This window comes from Papaver somniferum, chromosome 4, assembly GCF_003573695.1.
Source record: "Papaver somniferum cultivar HN1 chromosome 4, ASM357369v1, whole genome shotgun sequence".
NCBI classification, from domain to species: Eukaryota; Viridiplantae; Streptophyta; class Magnoliopsida; order Ranunculales; family Papaveraceae; genus Papaver; species Papaver somniferum.
The window spans coordinates 63,187,156-63,206,197 of record NC_039361.1 but is presented as its reverse complement, the minus strand read 5'-3'; the positions used below and the strand labels follow the sequence as shown (position 1 = coordinate 63,206,197).

At 37.2% G+C, this 19,042-nt stretch overlaps 1 protein-coding gene across 1 annotated transcript; it reads left to right on the top strand.

Moving 5' to 3' along the window:
• The first annotated feature begins 16,644 nt into the window (after positions 1 to 16,644).
• Positions 16,645 to 18,821, top strand: LOC113275709 (metal tolerance protein 4-like). The gene is made up of 5 exons (XM_026525252.1): positions 16,645 to 17,231; positions 17,325 to 17,503; positions 17,609 to 17,759; positions 17,979 to 18,109; positions 18,215 to 18,821. Exons 1-5 carry the CDS (start codon positions 17,138 to 17,140, stop codon positions 18,392 to 18,394), a joined length of 735 nt encoding a protein of 244 aa, XP_026381037.1. The 5' UTR covers positions 16,645 to 17,137; the 3' UTR covers positions 18,395 to 18,821.
• The last annotated feature ends 221 nt before the right edge of the window (positions 18,822 to 19,042 follow it).

Below are 19,042 nucleotides of genomic sequence, written 5' to 3'. Positions count from 1 at the left end.
AATGACATAATAGGCTTAAATTTTGTTTGTCAAAAGTTCATCGATCTTTTATCAATACTTGCATCGATTTTTTATCAATACTTGTATATCGACATATGAAGGAGATAACTTTTGACCACGTTTATCTGTACTTATTATGGTTCTAACTAATCTAGCAAATTTTATAAAAACATTAAGGTAAAATATAATAGTTCTTACACTCATTAAAACTGCAGATAAAAGTAGATCAACATAAGAATTTTAACAGATAAAATGAACAATAGCATTGCCAGTTCAGAGATTAATCACTTCTCCCATAATAATCTCTTTCAATCTCATAAAACTTCTCAGCCAGCTCAGGATAAGTATTTTCATCATAGTCCACCTTTTCTCTATAAACCTCATTTTCTTCCCGAAGACGAGTGAGTTCGGGAACAGCCGAGGTACTTGCAGAGGCTCTGCTTGCAGGATGCCTCATCTTTTCGATGCTTGACATACTCAGAACAGTTGGACCTACAAGATCAGAGCCAAAGGGAGTAATGCCAAAGTGAGCATATATTCTTGAGATGAGACAAGAAAATCCAGGAGTTTTTCTTGAAGTATGTTTCACGCTTATCATCTGATTAATAATAAGTCCGTAGAAATCAATATTTCTCCCTTCAACAATGTAACAGACTAGTTCAGTGAGATCCCTGATCCATAAATTGTTGTCAATAGTACTTGGCATCATTTTTTCCATGAGAAGTTTTGCAGCAACTTTGAGAAACAACCCAGCACCGCTAACATCAATCTTTCCATCTCTTCGAGAAATATTTCTATCAAAGAGACGATTAGACATCACTTCTAAAGTTAATCTTTCATTCTCAGGAGGAGGAAATCGAGTACCCCCAACAGACACATCCAACAGATAAGCAATAATATAAAGATCCACAGTAAAAGTGACACCTCCTACAATAGTCTTGAAAATGCAGTTGGCAGGGTCTGTATCATGAATATTAACATAAATTTTTGCAGCTATTTCAATGCGAACAGTCCCTAATGGTCTGTGAATTTTACCCCAGGAGTGTTTTTTGAAAAAAATCAAACAAACCATCTACTTCGATTTTCAGAAGCATCATAATATGTTTCACAAATAAGATGTTTGTTCTTCTACTCTAAATAAAGCACACGAGAAGCATAGTTGGCAAATCTAGCACAGATACTTGGATCATAAAAGTACCCATCCCTAGTTTGACGGCTTGAACTTCCAACATGACCAGTTCTTCTATGTTCCATTGTTGGAGATGAATTCACAGGAAGGAGTTAAGATACTTACTTGGTTCTTGAACAGTTTCTAATGGCAGAACTCCAAAAAAGTTTTCAAACACAAAAAAAGTTCTTGACCAACGTACACGAGCTTCTCCTGAGTTCAACGAGCAAAGTTGGAAGCAAAACGTTGATGAAAAAAATGGGGAAACGATAATTGGTAAACTGGTGGTTTTTCTTTTCTTCGTACATGAACGGAGAATATGAAGAGAATGAGAACAAAACGAAGAGAAACATTTCTATTTTAATGTGTCAATCAGTGGACCAGTACTGGTTCGAGTACGTTCTGTGGCAAGATTAAAAACCGTATGGGAACCGAATTGAAAGCATGTAAAGCGTACATGTTCACCTAAGGACCCGTTTGGTGAGGTTCAACAAGCGAATGTTACGAAGATTCCATTGAGAGTGGTCAACATGATCGACTTAGGTTATGCACAGCATGACACCAAGAAAGAGTTTCTTTCCAGGAACTCTTACATCTTATAGTGTTGAAAAACACCCAGAAAATTGTTTTTGTAAGTCTATCAAAGAACTTTAAGAAAACCCAAAAAATATTGTGTTTCCAATTTCTTGTCTTCCAACTTATACATAACAATTTCTGCAGATAGTTTTTAGTACTACGAAGAACAACTCTTTTGGCAAAAAGAGACATCCTAGCTTCTCCATAAATGAAGATATCACTACTATTTTGATAGGATATGTCAGGAATTGAGCAACAAATTAGTCCATGCTCATGTGACTGAAATTTAAGCTCTTCTTGTAACATATTTAGTTTGTTACAACTAAATGAATTACATAGAAGGGGAGCATTGCTATCATTGATTGATGAATCAATATTGACCTCAACATAAACATTACTTATCATAACTTGATTTAGCCTGTCAAGAGATTCTTGCTCATTCTGGAGATAAAGATGAACATCAGAAGATAGGCATTCAAGTTTCTTTTCAATTCTTGAAAAAATTTCAAGGGTTTTTAAACCTGGAGAAGGTTTGGACAAAATTTCTTCAAATTTAATTAAATCAGTCATGGAAGAGAATTATAAAATCCATGGATCTGGTGGTGCATTTATAGAGATAGCACTATTGTCCATAGGGTCAGATCACTACAAACACAAACTTATCAGGTCTTTACACATCTTTTCATGCTCTGATACCAAATTGAAAAAACGGGGGTCTGACAATGATAGACGCATTTATGTGTCTAATATAGCTCATTTGTATATATTGTTAGTACTCGATATTGTACTTATTTGGTTATTTTATGTATTTGTAGGTGTTTTTGGAAAATAATCTCTTGCGGCGAATTTGGCTAAAAATGTGGCATTTGGACCTCCGTTGATAACGTACCGGAAGAGCCTCAGAAGTGTACCGGAAGTATCCCAGAAATACCCCGGAGGAACCCCGAAAAAAGTGCGGAAAATGCCCCAGAGGACACTTGCTATACGGACCCTTGATTTTGGATAAGGGGTAACCTAATTACTAAGGGGTGACCCATTTCCAGGCATCTGCTAAAGGGAGACCGGAACTGGATAGGGGGAGGTCATCTTCAAAGTTTCAAAACTGGATTTTGGCGGGAAAAGAACTCTGCAGAAGAACAGTTTTAGGGGTTCGAATTTGAGCGAGTTTTAAGGAGATTCAACATCGGATTTTCACTGGGCTGGACTTCCTAGACTATAAAAAGATCAGTATAAGCAATTTAACCCAACCAATTGGGCTGGATAAGCCGGAAGAAGAGATCAAAGCTCAAACAGGTCACGTACGCTGTTGTTCAAGTTTCGCTGGAAACTAATGTATTTAGTCTTGTTCACGTCTTAAGAAGAGTTTGGTACCTATTTAATAGCTAACAGAGCGTGAAAAAGCCAAAGAGAACGGATTATCGTTCCAACTGGCAGATAATAGAAATCAGATATTTGATCGAATTTAAGGGACTCTGTTGAGATATAAATAGGTGGTTTTCGAGTCTTAGAGGGGTTAGAAAAGTTTAGAGAGAAATAGGAGAGAGTTCAGAGCCGAAACGAGGAAGATACCATTGATTGTTGCTGCTGCTGCTGCTGTTCAAGGAGGAAGAAGAAGAGGAAGAACAGACTAGCTAAGGCAGTCGTTCTTCATCAGTCTTAAAACCAGAACACGATGTGTCGCTATTTACAGCACATGACTTGTATCGTTCTTTCCAGCAGCTTACACCCTGTGTCGCTATTTACAGCACTTTAGTTCTATCGTTTCTTCTCAGCGCTTACACCATTTGTAACAGTGACACTGTAACACTTCTACAGCGTTGTTAATTCCTATTTCATCATATAATCATCAATAAAAACACCTATTTTAGCCATGAATTTATCTTGTGAGTGTGTTTTTGGGATGAGGAGCTAAACCCATTAGCCGAGACGACGGAGGAAGCCATTGGCACAAAATTTATTGGTATAATTCTAATTTTTACATTTATTTGCAATATTATTATTTGATTATTTGCACGAATTAAAATTGAATTAATAGTTTTTATTGAGTAATTGTGAATTGACTTGATGAAGCATGCTGGGTTTTAGTAACTTTTGATGTTTTATACTTTTTAATTACAATTATTACTTCAAAAACTTATTTGAGGCAAATATTAGAATTGATTTTAAGGATAAAATTGCATAAGAAACTATTTAGAGTTTACTATTAAAATGGTCATTGGTGGAATCCTAGTCTTGGTGTTTTTCTCTATAACTTTGAACAACTCTTTTTATTTGCCTGTTTAAATTTAAATCTAGAAATTGTGTTACCTTCACAAGTCTGAAAAGAACCTGTTTACCACTATCTCTACAACCATTTGATAAACCATCAAATTTTTGGCGCCGCCGACGCGGACCTGTGTTTAGTTAGCATTTTTTAGATTTATTTTTTTTATTTATTTGTTCTTCTTTACGTTTCTGTTTTGTTGTCTTTTTCTTTCAGATTCTTGAAGTTGGAGCAAAAGAAATTTTTGCCAAAGTTTTTGGTGGACATTTAAAGACGTGGAGTAAAAGGCAAAGCAGAAGGAGCAAAAGAAGAAGAATTTTTTTTATTTTTTGATAAAAAGAGAGAGAAAAAAAAAGAGAGACATTTTTTTTTTTGTAATTTTTTTTTTTAGACTTTCTTTTCTTTTGAATTTTTTTTATGGACTTTGGACATTAATTTTGGGACATTTTTATTCTTATTTTTAAACCCTATGGAAGGGTACCCTTAAATATAAACTGTTTGCAGGAAAGGACGACGATTACAATATCGTCTCGGCCCCTCGGGTTCGCACACGGCATAGGAGTCGTGGCCCGAGTCGACTACAGCGGTTCTTCGCCCGTCTGGTACGGGAGGTAAGTCCAATCGAAACACTCGCGAATCCCCTGCAAGCGAGTTACTGGACTCCTTAAGGTGAATATATGCTGAGGAATTGAATATGAACTGTTTTTAAATTCCTAGTAAAGGGCAAGGACTGGACCATATAAGATAAGGGTTCGGATTTCATCACCGCTCCCTTCTTGCCCGCCTTAGGAAAACGAAACCTAAAGCGAACCTAAGCCTAAAATTTGGACTAGAAAGAGACCTATAGGGTATCGAGCTTAACAGGACAATCATTCGAAAAATATTGGTTACTCTTTTAAGCACACCTCGAAGTTCTTGACGGTTTCTGCGAGTTGAATGCGTGACTGCGCCGCATTGGATCGGTGAGGTTTTGGGTATCAAAGCTCCACTGAGCTTCCCTCACCTCGATTCAACTTGCTTAAACTCGGATTGATTCCAGAGGGGTTTGCTTAAATTGTAACGAATTCCCTTTCGAAGGATTAGAAGCTGGTCTAGAAACAATCTAAGTGGAGCCATCATGCTTGTTGTTTGCTAGAAATCAGTAGGTTTGATTTGGTCGAGTCAGCCTTGTTTGTGATTGTGTAAAATTCCCTTACAATTAAGAATGTCGAACTAGTATGATAGAAGCCAATACAATGAGTATCGATCTGAATTTGAATATGGACATCATCGTTTTTATGACCATGGTGGGAATAGTAGTTGGGAACGCCAACCTTTGTGTGATTGCTAGAACCTTCTTGTTAGGATTTTTATTTCTTTTTGAATTCTTTTTAGTGTATGCCCGATTTTGTTAATAGGGCTTGGAAAAGAGATACTCTAGGTCGATTGATTAGCGAAAAACCTAGTAGTTCTTCTGATTTAAGCAGGGAGCTCGAAGATTCTTCTTTTGAGAGCCTTGTTTTTGGAAACTTCTGTTTTGAGAATCTGTCTCTTTGTGAGGATAGTACCCCTAGTACTTCTGTTGTGCCAGCGATGGCAACTTTGAAAGATTACATGTTCCCAACTAGGACCAACCGAGCTTCATGCATTAAATTGCCAGCCACTACGGCTAATTTGAGATAAAACCTAGTATTCTTCAGATGATCCCTATATTCTTAGGAAAAGATGATGAGAACCCTTATTTTCATATTAGGGACTTTGAGGAAATCTGTGGGACAATTAGGATAAAGGACCTTACCGATGAAGTCTTGAAACTTAAGATGTTTCCCTTTTCTTTGAGAGACAAAGCCAAGACCTGGCTGAACAACCTACCGTCTGAATCCATAGAAACATGGCAGGAACTTATCGCTGCCTTCTATATGAAATTCTACCCTAAGCATAAAACTGCAGCTGTTAGGCAGAAAATTAGTGCTAGTGTGCAACAAGAGGGAGAGTCTCTTTATAGGTTTTTAGAGCGATTCAATGATCTCCTATCTCAGTGTCCTCACCATGGATTTGATAATATGAAACTTGTACAGATTATTTATGATGGTTTAGACTATTCGACCAAAGCCATGGTTGAGTCTATGTGCGCTGGTGAGTTCACTAGTAAAAATGCTGATGATGCTTTTACCTTCTTAGGAGCTATCGCTGAAAAATCCCAACAGTGGGAATCTTGTGTTGAACCCCCTAAAAGACTCTTGGTCAATAGAAGTAGCACCAATATGGTAGATACGAGTTTTGCGTCAGATGCTAAGTTTGCTGCTTTGTCCAGAAGGTTAGAAGCTTTAGAAATGGTCAGTCTAAAAATAGGTCCCTTGTTGAACCTAATAGAGCCTCTCAAGTCTCTAGTTGTGGAATAGAGCCCGATAATTCATTTTGGGAAGGTCAAGTTAGTGAAGAACAAGCCCATGCTGTCTATAACAACTCTAGGTTTGAGAACCGTCAGAAGTTTGACCCATACTCAGAAACCTACAACCCTGGTTGGAGAAACCATCCTAATTTCTCTTGGTCTAAGGGCCAGAATCAAGGCCAGTCTAGTAATTCTCAGCCTCCCCCAGGTTTTGGTTATACTAAGAACTCTTCAGGTCAGACCCAGAACCCATCTGAGAATAGAATAGCTAGCTTAGAGGAAACCCTTAGTATATTAAGGAAGAGCCAGGAGATGCTATCACAAATCCAGGAAATGTTAGTAAAAGCCAGGGTAATTTTCAAGAGGAAACCAAACAGAATTTTAAGAATAGTGCCCAGTCTTTTGCTAAATTAGAGCTTCAAGTCGGCCAAATAGCTAAGTTTATCAATGAGAGAGAAGAAGGAAGGTTCCCTAGTCATACTGATCCTAACCCAAAGGAGAGAAATCGTACAATCATGTGAATGCTGTCACAACCCTAAGAAGTGGAAAGAAAGTTGACAAAAGGTCGCCATGCCTGATAGTGAACATGCTGTAGTTCACCCTGCTGAGCCAGAAAATGAGGAGACTGATAGAGTCTAAAGAGACCAATGAGGGTCATGTTGAGCCTTTGTTCCCAGAGCCCCGTTTCCCCAGCTGCTAGTTCCGACTAAGAGGGAGTCCAACTTTAATGATATATTGGAGGTTTTTAAGCAGGTTAATATCAACCTTCCATTATTAGATGCAATTAGGCAGATTCCCTCTTATGCCAAGTTCCTTAAGGACTTGTGTACGCGAAAGCGTAAGCTCAGTGTCCAGAAGAAAGCCTTCATAGCTAGTCATGTGAGTTCTATTATTCAGAATACCACTACTCCTAAGTATAAAGACCCAGGGTCCCCTACCATTGCTTGTACAATAGGTAAGTACCGTGTTGAGAAAGCGTTGCTTGACTTAGGAGCCAGTGTGAACTTACTTCCATACCATGTGTACCTCAAGCTAGGACTTGGTGAGATGAAACCTACCCAGATAACACTTCAGTTAGCTGATAGGTCCGTTAAAGTTCCTCGTGGTGTGATAGAGGATGTTCTCATAGAGGTTGACAAGTTTATTTATCCAGTGGATTTTATTATCCTAGATACCCAACCTGTCCCTGATCCAGAGAACCAAATACCAGTGATTTTAGGTCGCCCGTTTTTAGCCACGTCTAATGCGATCATAAACTGTCGAAATGGTATTATGAATCTATCTTTTGGTAATATGACTATTGAGTTGAATATTTTTAATGTCAATAAGCTACATTCTGAGCTAGATGACACGTGCATTGAAGAGGTCAACATGATAGGAACCTTAGTTCCGAAGTCTGTACCAAACACCGAATCGGAAGATCCATTAGAGAGTTGTCTAGCCCGTTTTAGCATGGATTTTGACGATGATAGCAACATTGAACAAGTAAATGCTCTGTTGGATTCTATTCCTATGTTAGATACCGATAGATGGAAATCTAGGTTTGAACCATTACTAGCTACCGAATCTACCTTAAGCCCTTATTTCGAAGAGCCTAAAGATCCTCCTAAGTTGGACCCCAATTATGCATTTGTAGGCCCATCTGAGATTTTGCCTATAACTTCCAATTTGGATAGTGATCATGAGATTAGGCCAGTAACCGTGCTTCAACACAATAAGGAAACTCTAGGGATGACCATAGAGGATATGAAACATATAAGTCCTATAGCTAGTATACCTCAAAAGAATTTAGAGGATGAACCACCTGATTATAACTCAGAGAAAGCAATTGACCTTTTTCAGGAACCGGATGGTCTAGAAATTAGGAATATTGTGACTAGTTTATCTAGAGACACCCAAAACTCTAAGTTTGGGGGTAGTGAACTAGAAGAAGCTCTAGAGTATTTTAAATACTCTCCGGATCCGGAAATTCAAGCCATAGTTAAAGGTCTTACGGAGAATAGTGATTACCCTAAATTTGGGGTAGAGATTGTCAATTATCCCCAATAGAAGTCCCTAACTTGGGACTCAAGCCTAGTGCATCTGAGGTATCGCTTGAGTGTATTCAGACTCCACAACCTGATCCGCCTGATAAAGTCCAGGAAAAAATCCATATGTTAAAGGCCCGTTTTTCGGATGAATCTGTTTGCCGAGACACTCATATGAAGCCCAATTGGGCACTCCAGATAAATCCAGTTGTCTTGCGAGAAACTTTAGATCAAGTTGTGCTCTTTCTGCTCATTTTTCTGATCTTGACCATTTGTCTCCTATTAGTGGCAGTTCTATTTGGTCTTATGGACCCACAATTGTTTCGACTATTGGTATACGACTTTGGAAGGTGAAAATTCTTTTTGAGGTATTTGATGTCTAGCTAATGACTATAAATTTAGCATTTACTGGGAGGCTCCCGCGTTCATGTGATACGGTAATATCCTTCCTTATTTCTTTTCCCCAGTGGTAATAGTTTCTCCTTGTTCATGCTTTTAATTTCATCTTTAGAACATTGAGGACAATGTAAGATTTAAGTTTGGGGGTGGGGAAGAAACACTTTTTGTCACCTTTTTGCAATAAATAAACTCCAGAGCCTAGAAATTTATGCCTATTGAGGATTGCACTAACTAATCTAAGTGGATGGAAGCATTTTGATTGTAGGAGTTTGAGGAACCAATCTGATTAGATGGAAACATCTAAAGAGTCTATTCATAAAAGCACAGAGCTCAGGTGTTAGAAATAACATGATAGTTTCACCATATCTCGTTGAGTCCTTTTCACTTCTATTTTTATTTTATTTTGTTTTTAAACTATGTTTCTCTAAGTGATAGGTGGGGCCCACGATTCAAGTTGTTACCAATGCTAGGGTGAATTAGAGTGATTGAGATACCATGAAAAAAAAAAAAGTTGAAAAAGAAAAAGAGATGAAAAAAAAAAAAATGAAAAAAAAAAAAAAAAAAAAAAAAAATTGAGACCAGACCATTTGACCAAAAGGAATAAATTCAATAAAGTCGACCACTGGTACCCTTGTATATGCCAGTTGTGTTGACCTAGAGTTAGGTTATCGACCACTGGTACCCTTGTATATGCCAGTGTATTGATATTAGTCAGACTAGTATCTCAATCCATTAGGATAGATTCATTTTGGCGGAGGCCTTCAGACAGATATGGGAAACGCCGTTCACTTAGTAAACATCAAAACCATCTATGTTTTTCTATATCCATCTCTTAATCTTTCCATGTGATTAGTTTGACTCCGAATATGATGTCCATAGTGCAACTATCTGAGTAGAGCTCTGTCACTTTATATGAATTTTAGTATGCTTGAGTGCAAACTCGTGTACAACAATTGGAATTTCGCATCAGGGTACTTCTTCCTGTAGTCAATAAGTATGCCAACCAAGGAGATTCTTTAGTGCCTTCCAAGGTTCTGCGTAGATAGCTAAGGTCTGGAGTACAGGTTTTGTGGGTATATCTCTGGTAAGCCCTCCCGAGACTATAACTCGGCCACTAGGGCCACCTAGGGGTTTAAAGGCTTATTGCATACGCTAAATGCAATCGACGATGCCTGCGACAGTGAGTTAGGATTTATTTTGTAGTTTTGATTTGCTCGGGACTAGCAAATAATAAGTTTGGGGGTATTTGATAGACGCATTTATGTGTCTAATATAGCTCATTTGTATATATTGTTAGTACTCGATATTGTACTTATTTGGTTATTTTATGTATTTGTAGGTGTTTTTGGAAAATAATCTCTTGCGGCGAATTTGGCTAAAAATGTGGCATTTGGACCTCCGTTGATAACGTACCGGAAGCGCCTCAGAAATGTACCGGAAGTATCCCAGAAATACCCCGGAGGAACCCCGAAAAAAGTGCGGAAAATGCCCCAGAGGACACTTGCTATACGGACCCTTGATTTTGGATAAGGGGTAACCTAATTACTAAGGGGTGACCCATTTCCAGGCATCTGCTAAAGGGAGACCGGAACTGGATAGGGGGAGGTCATCTTCAAAGTTTCAAAACTGGATTTTGGCGGGAAAAGAACTCTGCAGAAGAACAGTTTTAGGGGTTCGAATTTGAGCGAGTTTTAAGGAGATTCAACATCGGATTTTCACTGGGCTGGACTTCCTAGACTATAAAAAGATCAGTATAAGCAATTTAACCCAACCAATTGGGCTGGATAAGCCGGAAGAAGAGATCAAAGCTCAAACAGGTCACGTACGCTGCTGTTCAAGTTTCAAAGATTTGTGAGAGATATTTGGGAGAGTTTGACGCTGGAAATTAATGTATTTAGTCTTGTTCACGTCTTAAGAAGAGTTTGGTACCTATTTAATAGCTAACAGAGCGTGAAAAAGCAAAAGAGAACGGATTATCGTTCCAACTGGCAGATAATAGAAATCAGATATTTGATCGAATTTAAGGGACTCTGTTGAGATATAAATAGGTGGTTTTCGAGTCTTAGAGGGGTTAGAAAAGTTTAGAGAGAAATAGGAGAGAGTTCAGAGCTGAAACGAGGAAGATACCATTGATTGTTGCTGATGCTGTTCAAGGAGGAAGAAGAAGAGGAAGAACAGACCAGCTAAGGCAGTCGTTCTTCATCAGTCTTAAAACCAGAACACGCTGTGTCGCTATTTACATCACACGACTTGTATCGTTCTTTCCAGCATCTTACACCCTGTGTCGCTATTTACAGCACTTTAGTTCTATCGTTTCTTCTCAGCGCTTACACCATTTGTAACAGTGACGCTGTAACACTTCTACAGCGTTGCTAATTCATATTTCATCATATAATCATCAATAAAAACACCTATTTTAGCCATGAATTTATCTTGTGAGTGTGTTTTTGGGATGAGGAGCTAAACCCATTAGCCGAGACGACGGAGGAAGCCATTGGCACAAAATTTATTGGTATAATTCTAATTTTTACATTTATTTACAATATTATTATTTGATTATTTGCACGAATTAAAATTGAATTAATAGTTTTTATTGAGTAATTGTGAATTGACTTGATGAAGCATGCTGGGTTTTAGTAACTTTTGATGTTTTATACTTTTTAATTACAATTATTACTTCAAAAACTTATTTGAGGCAAATATTAGAATTGATTTTAAGGATAAAATTGCATAAGAACTATTTAGAGTTTACTATTAAAATGGTCATTGGTGGAATCCTAGTCTTGGTGTTTTTCTCTATAACTTTGAACAACTCTTTTTATTTGCCTGTTTAAATTTAAATCTAGAAATTTTGTTACCTTCACAAGTCTGAAAAGAACCTGTTTACCACTATCTCTACAACCATTTGATAAACCATCAGACAACCACAACCAATATTTCGATTAGCAATCTGTATGGACTAACTCCAGTATACTTTCAAGAGAATCAACTAGACAGTTAGACTCAATCTAAAGAAAGATATATCAAAGAGTTAATATTTCTACCGCTTCATTCAATTCGCAATCAGCAAATGGAAATCTGAGAGCCCGATTGAATATAAGAGATGAAAACTTGAACGGTATCAAAGACCAATATTCAAGGATCAATCAATTTCAATCGATAACCAAAGGTTGAATACACACTGTATTAAGCCGCTACAGACACTAGCCTACTACAAACTAACTTCAGTATGGACTATAGTTGAAACCCAATCAATCTCACAATGATCCAAGGTACAGTTGCGCTCCTTATGTTTCTGATCCCAGCAGGATACTACACACTTGATTTCTTTAGCTGATCTCACCCACAACTAAGAGTTGCTACGACCCAAAATCGAAGACTTTAATAAAAAAAATCTGTATCACACAGAAAAGTCTACAGTAATAGATAAATATGTCTCCCACAAAAATGCCTACGAGTTTTATTCCGTCTTTTGATAAATCAAGGTGAAAACTAATCGATAACCCGGACTTATATTCCCGAAGAACAGCCTCGAACTATCAATCACCTCACAATAATACTAATCGATTAACGAAAGAATATATTGCGGAATCACAAACGATGAGACGAAGATGTTTGTGACTGCTTTTCTTCTTACAGGAATCGGTCTACTCGTTACATGTATAAAGTCCGATTGCTAACATAATATAAAGTCCGATTATGGATAAGCAGTTATAAACCAAAGGCTACACAATCGGTTTTTGTGGACACATATGTAGTCCGATTCTAACGAAAAAAAGTTACAGAAAAAACGGTTATTCCTACCATAACTGAATCGGGCTATGTATACACTAACATTGTCCGATTCTTATTCACATGCAGAACAATCGGTATTTGGGACCAAGAACATTAACCGTTTCCAAACACAATCGGTTTACAACAACACTAACATAATCCGATTCTGTGAAACCCGGAAATTATAATTTCAAAAATTTTGATTTCTAAGCGATTGCATGTTACTAAAACCTAGTTTAGAGGATTGGGTTGATAGAAAAGTATTTGATTCAACCCATTTCCTCCTCTTGTGCGATACGAGACGCTTCAACTTCCGCAAGCGTTTGCTTCGTTTGCTTCGAATCACTTCAATAAGTCCGGGATTGTTATCACTAGGAAAATTCATGTTAGTAGGATGCTTCACTCTTGTTTGTTTCGGCATTTTATAGAAGAAAGAAAACGATTAATCGTTTTTAGATCGTCGATAATCGACGAGCTTTGATTTTAAAAAAAGAAAAGAAAAAGAGGGAGTAGAAGAGATAAAGAATCGGTTTATAATAGAAATGAAAACTGATTTTAGTTTTATGTTTTATTATTAAGAGTTGATGGGAATAAATTAGTAATATTAATATTTTTCAGAGGATAAATTGATAGTTTCAATAAATTTATACATCCCTTATCATTTTTTATTAGGTAGATGAAATAATTTATAGATCCCAATTTAGCCCGATAGTTAAAGTGTCAAAATACTTGATATCATTATCCATTTCCTTTAGAAAAGTTATCCCTAAATCTCTACATGTGAAAATCATGTTGAATATGATGCCATTTCTTAAGCTCCTCATTTATCACAAATGGCTTTGCCTTTTGAGTATTTTTAGCTGAGCGAGATAATAATTGGACTTCATATAGTTGGTTTTGTAACATATCAACTTTTTGATGATGTATCAGTATTTAGAAAAAAACCTAAAATAGGATTAAACATCTAGATATTAATTATGGTTAAGTCTGTAATTTTTTCTTTTCTTTTTTTTGGTTAATTATGGATATTAATCTGATGGCATCGTATCATGTGGTGAAGGAGCTGCTTGTTTAAGTAATGATGCAGAAGCGCTACCAAAAAAATTCCGAGTTAATACAAAAGTAATGATACCTATGGTGGCGGGGTCCCATGGTTAACGCAACTATCGATGATCAAAGAAAAGCAATACATTGCGGGAACCCACAATGCATCGGATATCACATGCGAGTTAATATTACCGCAAAAGGCGATGATACTGATTTTCCATAGCGGCGGGGTCCCATGGTTAATATCACCACGTAAACGGAAAATAGTTTTCTCCTTCACGTGGCATGTCATGGCCTTGTTAGGGAAGTTTTCTATAACTACATGGTTTTAGTTTTAAGGATTTTGAATTTTAGCTCCAATTTTGGTGCCAAGAAATTTAAACATACCAAAGAATCTTTTATGCATAAATACGAATAGGAGACGTTTCAATTGCATCAAGGATTGTAGCCAGAGAGCATCTATGCTCGTCTTATAAATAAGTGTTGGATTTCATAAATCTGTTTTCTACCAATCTAGCTTTTAACCATCTCTTTTTCTACACAGAGAAAGAGTTTGTGAAATATCATGAAGTGTCCTCCTTCAAACAAAAGAAATTGTGAAACATTAGATATCATAACTCAATTATTGTGTGTAAAAGAACAACAAGCACCGAACCTTGAAAACTCTTCTTTTGTTGGATTATCGGAAAATGATGCTCCAACATTAGGTAATGTCGCTTGTGTTTTTCAATGTTTTTCTTTTTCCGGTAAGCTTGTGTTTCTCAATGTTGGTTATAGTGTTTGAGCAAGTGTCTTTCGTTTATAGTACATTCTTTTCTTCTTCCAACAATTTCAAACATTAAAATCATTTGAAAAAGTTGATGGATTTGAAGGAATGATTTTTTTTTGTTTTTTTTCAAGCAGGAATGAACGGAAATGATACGGAGGAAGAACAAGAGGAAATTCACGCCAGCAGAGCGATTACAATTTCTACGTAGGTCAATGTTATTTTACTGGTGATAAAGGTAACCTAGTAGCTGATTGGTTTTTTTTTCTTTTTTTTTTTGGGGATTTTAATAAAGTACCACACTTCCAATTTGCAGTTTAAGAAAATGCCACCGTTTTTTTCAGAGTTTATTTAATGCCACACGTTTGACCTTTTCCATCCAAAAAAACTGTTGCCATCAGTTAGTGCATAGGTGGCATTTATCCAGCTTAGTAAAAGACATATACACCCTCAGCTTCTCTTGCCCTTTCTTCACTTTAGTCACAACTCTATCTCTGCTTAAACATCTCAACTCCATTTACTCCAGCCATCACCCTGTAATCTGGCATACTCAGCTTCACCAGGACCACGGACAGCTTAGCCTCCTTTTAACCTCCTTTCTTCATTTCCAGCAATCTCTGCCTGCGAACACATCAGAACTACCACCAAACTGCAGCGGCAACAATACCAGCTGCACCATTTCACCTCATAAACATACATCTCCTCATACCATTTCCAGTGCCAATTCAATTTCATTACCAGCACATCTGTTACTCATCTCTCTTGCAATCTCGCCATGTCCAGTTCAACAGCATCATACCCATCCGTAATCCATCACCGATTCCTCCTTGTTCTTGGGTTACCTGCAACATCCACCAGTAAAACTCTCCAGCATCAACACTGTCATGTCACCTGTCCTAGCATTCATCTAAGTCACCAAATACCCATGGAACTTTGTAGCAACACTTCAGTTCCATGGCAATTCATCACCAACCATCGCAGTCATTTTCTCTTGCTTCATCTCAAGAGCCTACAACAACTCCCTGCAGCTCCTGTGACATTAACCAAGCACAAACCACCTTGTACACAGGCTCAACTGGTAGAAGTTGAGCTTGAAGAGGTGAAGAAAAAACCATTTAGGACTTTTATCGAACACCTATTGTGCCATTCTCATCTTGGTGTAACATTGAAATTTCTAGCGCTTCTAAACTCACCGAAACACCTGCAAATTCACAACAAGCCATGACATCACCACCAGTATCAGCCACCAATACTGCTTCATCACGACAACCATCATAATCAAAACAATTTACAGTAAAAAACAATTAGAAACCCTAATTAACATACGAAACTGGAAAAAAAATGAAAATCAAGCTAAACCCTATTCTTAAAACAACCTGAATTCTAGTGAATTAAACATAATTTTGACGAACCCTAAAATTATTTCCCAAAACTTTAAGAAAGAATTTTGACAAATCCTATATGTAGGTTTCACAAAACTGATTTTGATACCATCTCATCAATGTTCTTGCTTCATCACAAAATTCTAACCAATTCTCGATTTGATTCAAACCCACAATCATCACAACATCCATCAGATCAATATCTTGATCTCTATCGGCAAATCAAACCCAATGTTCAATTTATTCTCAATTATCCACGACTGTAGCTCAGTTCAATTTCATCATTGTACCCTATCAATTCTTCTTCATCTTCCATTTCTAGAGATCGACAACAACATCAACTCCAAATGTTCATCTCAATCACCAAGAACACCTCCAATTTTAAAACAAATCCTCAATTTGAACCTTCACAACCTCAACAGATCTAATTCTCATATCCATCTTCATTTTCTACTCGATATCATCTCTCAATTTCTCTGTTTTTTTCTCGACCTAGTTCTCGGCAATAATAGCAGCAGCTGCTGCTTTTCTCCTCTCTCAGATTCTTTGTTCTGCTTTCTCCTAATTAGCGATTCACAAGTCTTTAAGGATTGTGAAGGGTAAATAGGGAATGATAACATATTTTCTTGACTTGATCAACGCATATAGACCGGTTTGGTAGGCCCTGACGGAATATTTAACGGTTGTGGCATTTAATTAACTCTGAAAAAAACGGTGGCATTTTCTTGAATCGGGATTTGCAAGTGTGGCAGTTTGTTATTTGAAGGTGTTCTTTTCTTTTCAAACTGGATCTTTGGCCCAAGTGTAAGTACTTAAGCCTAAATTGTGTCAAACTTCTTCTCTATTTCTCTTTCTAAAACCTAAACAGGGAAGGAATGACTTTTCTCCCCCATTCACCAACATCAACTGTTTTCTCCGTAAATTTCCGTCACCGCCATTTTTCTTTTCTCCATCACCAGGAACATCGACAATCACCATAGCCATCCTTTTAACCGCACAGCGTTAATTACCATACCAGTCATCTTCATCCACCAAAAAACCCATCAATTTCAAAATTAAAATGTCTGAGTCACCTGTTTCATTAGACCCAATTGAGTTCAAGTTTGTCACTTGATACTGCTTATGCCTTGTAATTTGACCGATTTAATCACTCATTCAAAGGAACTGTTGATTGTGGATATTAATAAACCCCAGTTATTTAGGACAATCCCTTTTATATTGTCTGAAATGATTTGAATTAATTATGGTCAACAATTCAGATATTTGCAGCCGTCTGGAGTGGTTCAATTGCAGTGACCGCTTCAACCTTTGACTCCTTGCTGGATCTAATCAGCGGGGCAGTTCTTTATTTCTCCCATTTTTATATGAAAAGGGAGGACTCGGTTAAGTATCCTATTGGGAAGTCACGGGTGGGACCAGTCGGACTTACCATCTCTGCCACTATGATGGCTACTTTGGGTATGTAGTTGTGCTTTCTCATTCTTTTCATTATTCATTTCTCGCTCAGCTCTTCATATTCAGATTCATTTAAAACGATTCCACACATGGCAGGTCTTCAGGTACTAATTGAATCAGGAAAAAAATTGTTGCTGAACGAGGAACCTTTGAAAATGGACTGGTCGCAGTTGGTGTGGTTATATTCAATTATGTTGTCTGCATCTGCAGTAAAACTCTCTCTGTGGTTTTATTGCAGAAGTTCTCCTAGCGAAATCGTCCGCGCATGTGCCAAGGTTCTTCTCCCACATCACATTTCAACCTGAGAACCATTATTTGCTGCGAATTGTTTCAGTTATACTCTTTCCCAGAGTATTATTAACTTAGTTTCTGGTTTTCAGGACCACTATTTTGATGTCATGACGAACATAATAGGCTTGATTGCTGCTGTTCTCGGTGACAGATTTTATTGGTGGATTGACCCTGTCGGTGCCATTATTCTTGCTATCTATACTATTAGCATTTGGTCAGGCGTTGTAATGGAAAACGCAGGTAGAGTGATTGTTTCGAACCTATCATTTATTCTGCTTATTTCCCACCATCAAAAAATATGATATATATGGATTGGTGCTTGTTATATTTTTTTTGTAATTAGATGGAAGATGAATTAATTGTATATGGAAACGAAATAAGTAGACATTTGTTCACACCAACTCTCAAGTAATGTACAAAACGGAAAACATTATATAGGAGATACTTTTTTTTGTGCAGTGTCACTGATCGGACAATCAGCAGCGCCTGATGTTCTGGAGAAGTTGACAAACCTTGCGACAGGGCACCATCACTTAATCAAGCGTGTTGAAAGAATTCAAGCTTACACCATTGGGGGTCTTTTCGTGGAGGTTAGTGTAGTTTGTTAATTAAATATTGATGGTTCGATGATGAGTCAATATTTGTTCTCATTGATTTATTTGTAATTTGAAGACACCAAAAACTTCTGTTTGCAGGTCGACATTGAACTCCTTGAGGATTTACCTTTGGAAGTAGGCCGTGATATTGGTTTATCTTTGCAAGTGGAGATTGAGAAATTGACAGAAGTTGAGCGAGCATTTGTTCGTACCTTAATTTTTCGTACCGAACCTGCAGGAACGTCAACAAGCATAAGCTGCGCTCTTCAACGAGATTAAAGTCCACGGTTCCCAAGTCTTTGGGAATGAATAGAATACCAAAATAAATTTGACCTTTTGTCATGAGACTCATGACCCATCTTGGGCTGCCAAAGTTCAGTTAAGGGCCACTGGGGTTATGGAGTATGATTAAAGTTAATTAATTAGTTGAGTGTGGGTGTATAGGTTCTTTCTTCTTCTTCTTTTTTTTGGCCATTTCAGTTTTTGTTTTATTTCGCATTTAAATAGGAAGTTTCTTTCAACAGTAAATAAGTTATCTAAGGAAGATAGAACTAAAAGAATAGGTTCTCTTTTGTCGGATTATCTTCCTGAAAATGTCAAGATAGATCTCTTTAAAAGAATAGATGAAGGAACTGAACCTCTGCTACAAAATGTAATAGCTTTTCCTTATTAATAAAAGTTTCTTTTCTTCAATTACCGAGGTAAAGGATTTCTACTCGTTAAATCAGAATTTTAATGATGAAATTGTTCAGGTTGAATATCGGAAATGTATCAATCCATCTCGTATATATTCATAATTCTCAAGATGTCTTCATTCTTACTCAAATCTCGAATTACTTGTTCGGGTGTTGTTTTACTTATTCCTGATCATGGTTGTATGCATTTTGATTGGGGTAAAGAATTTTTAGTCAGCAAGGTGGGCTCTTA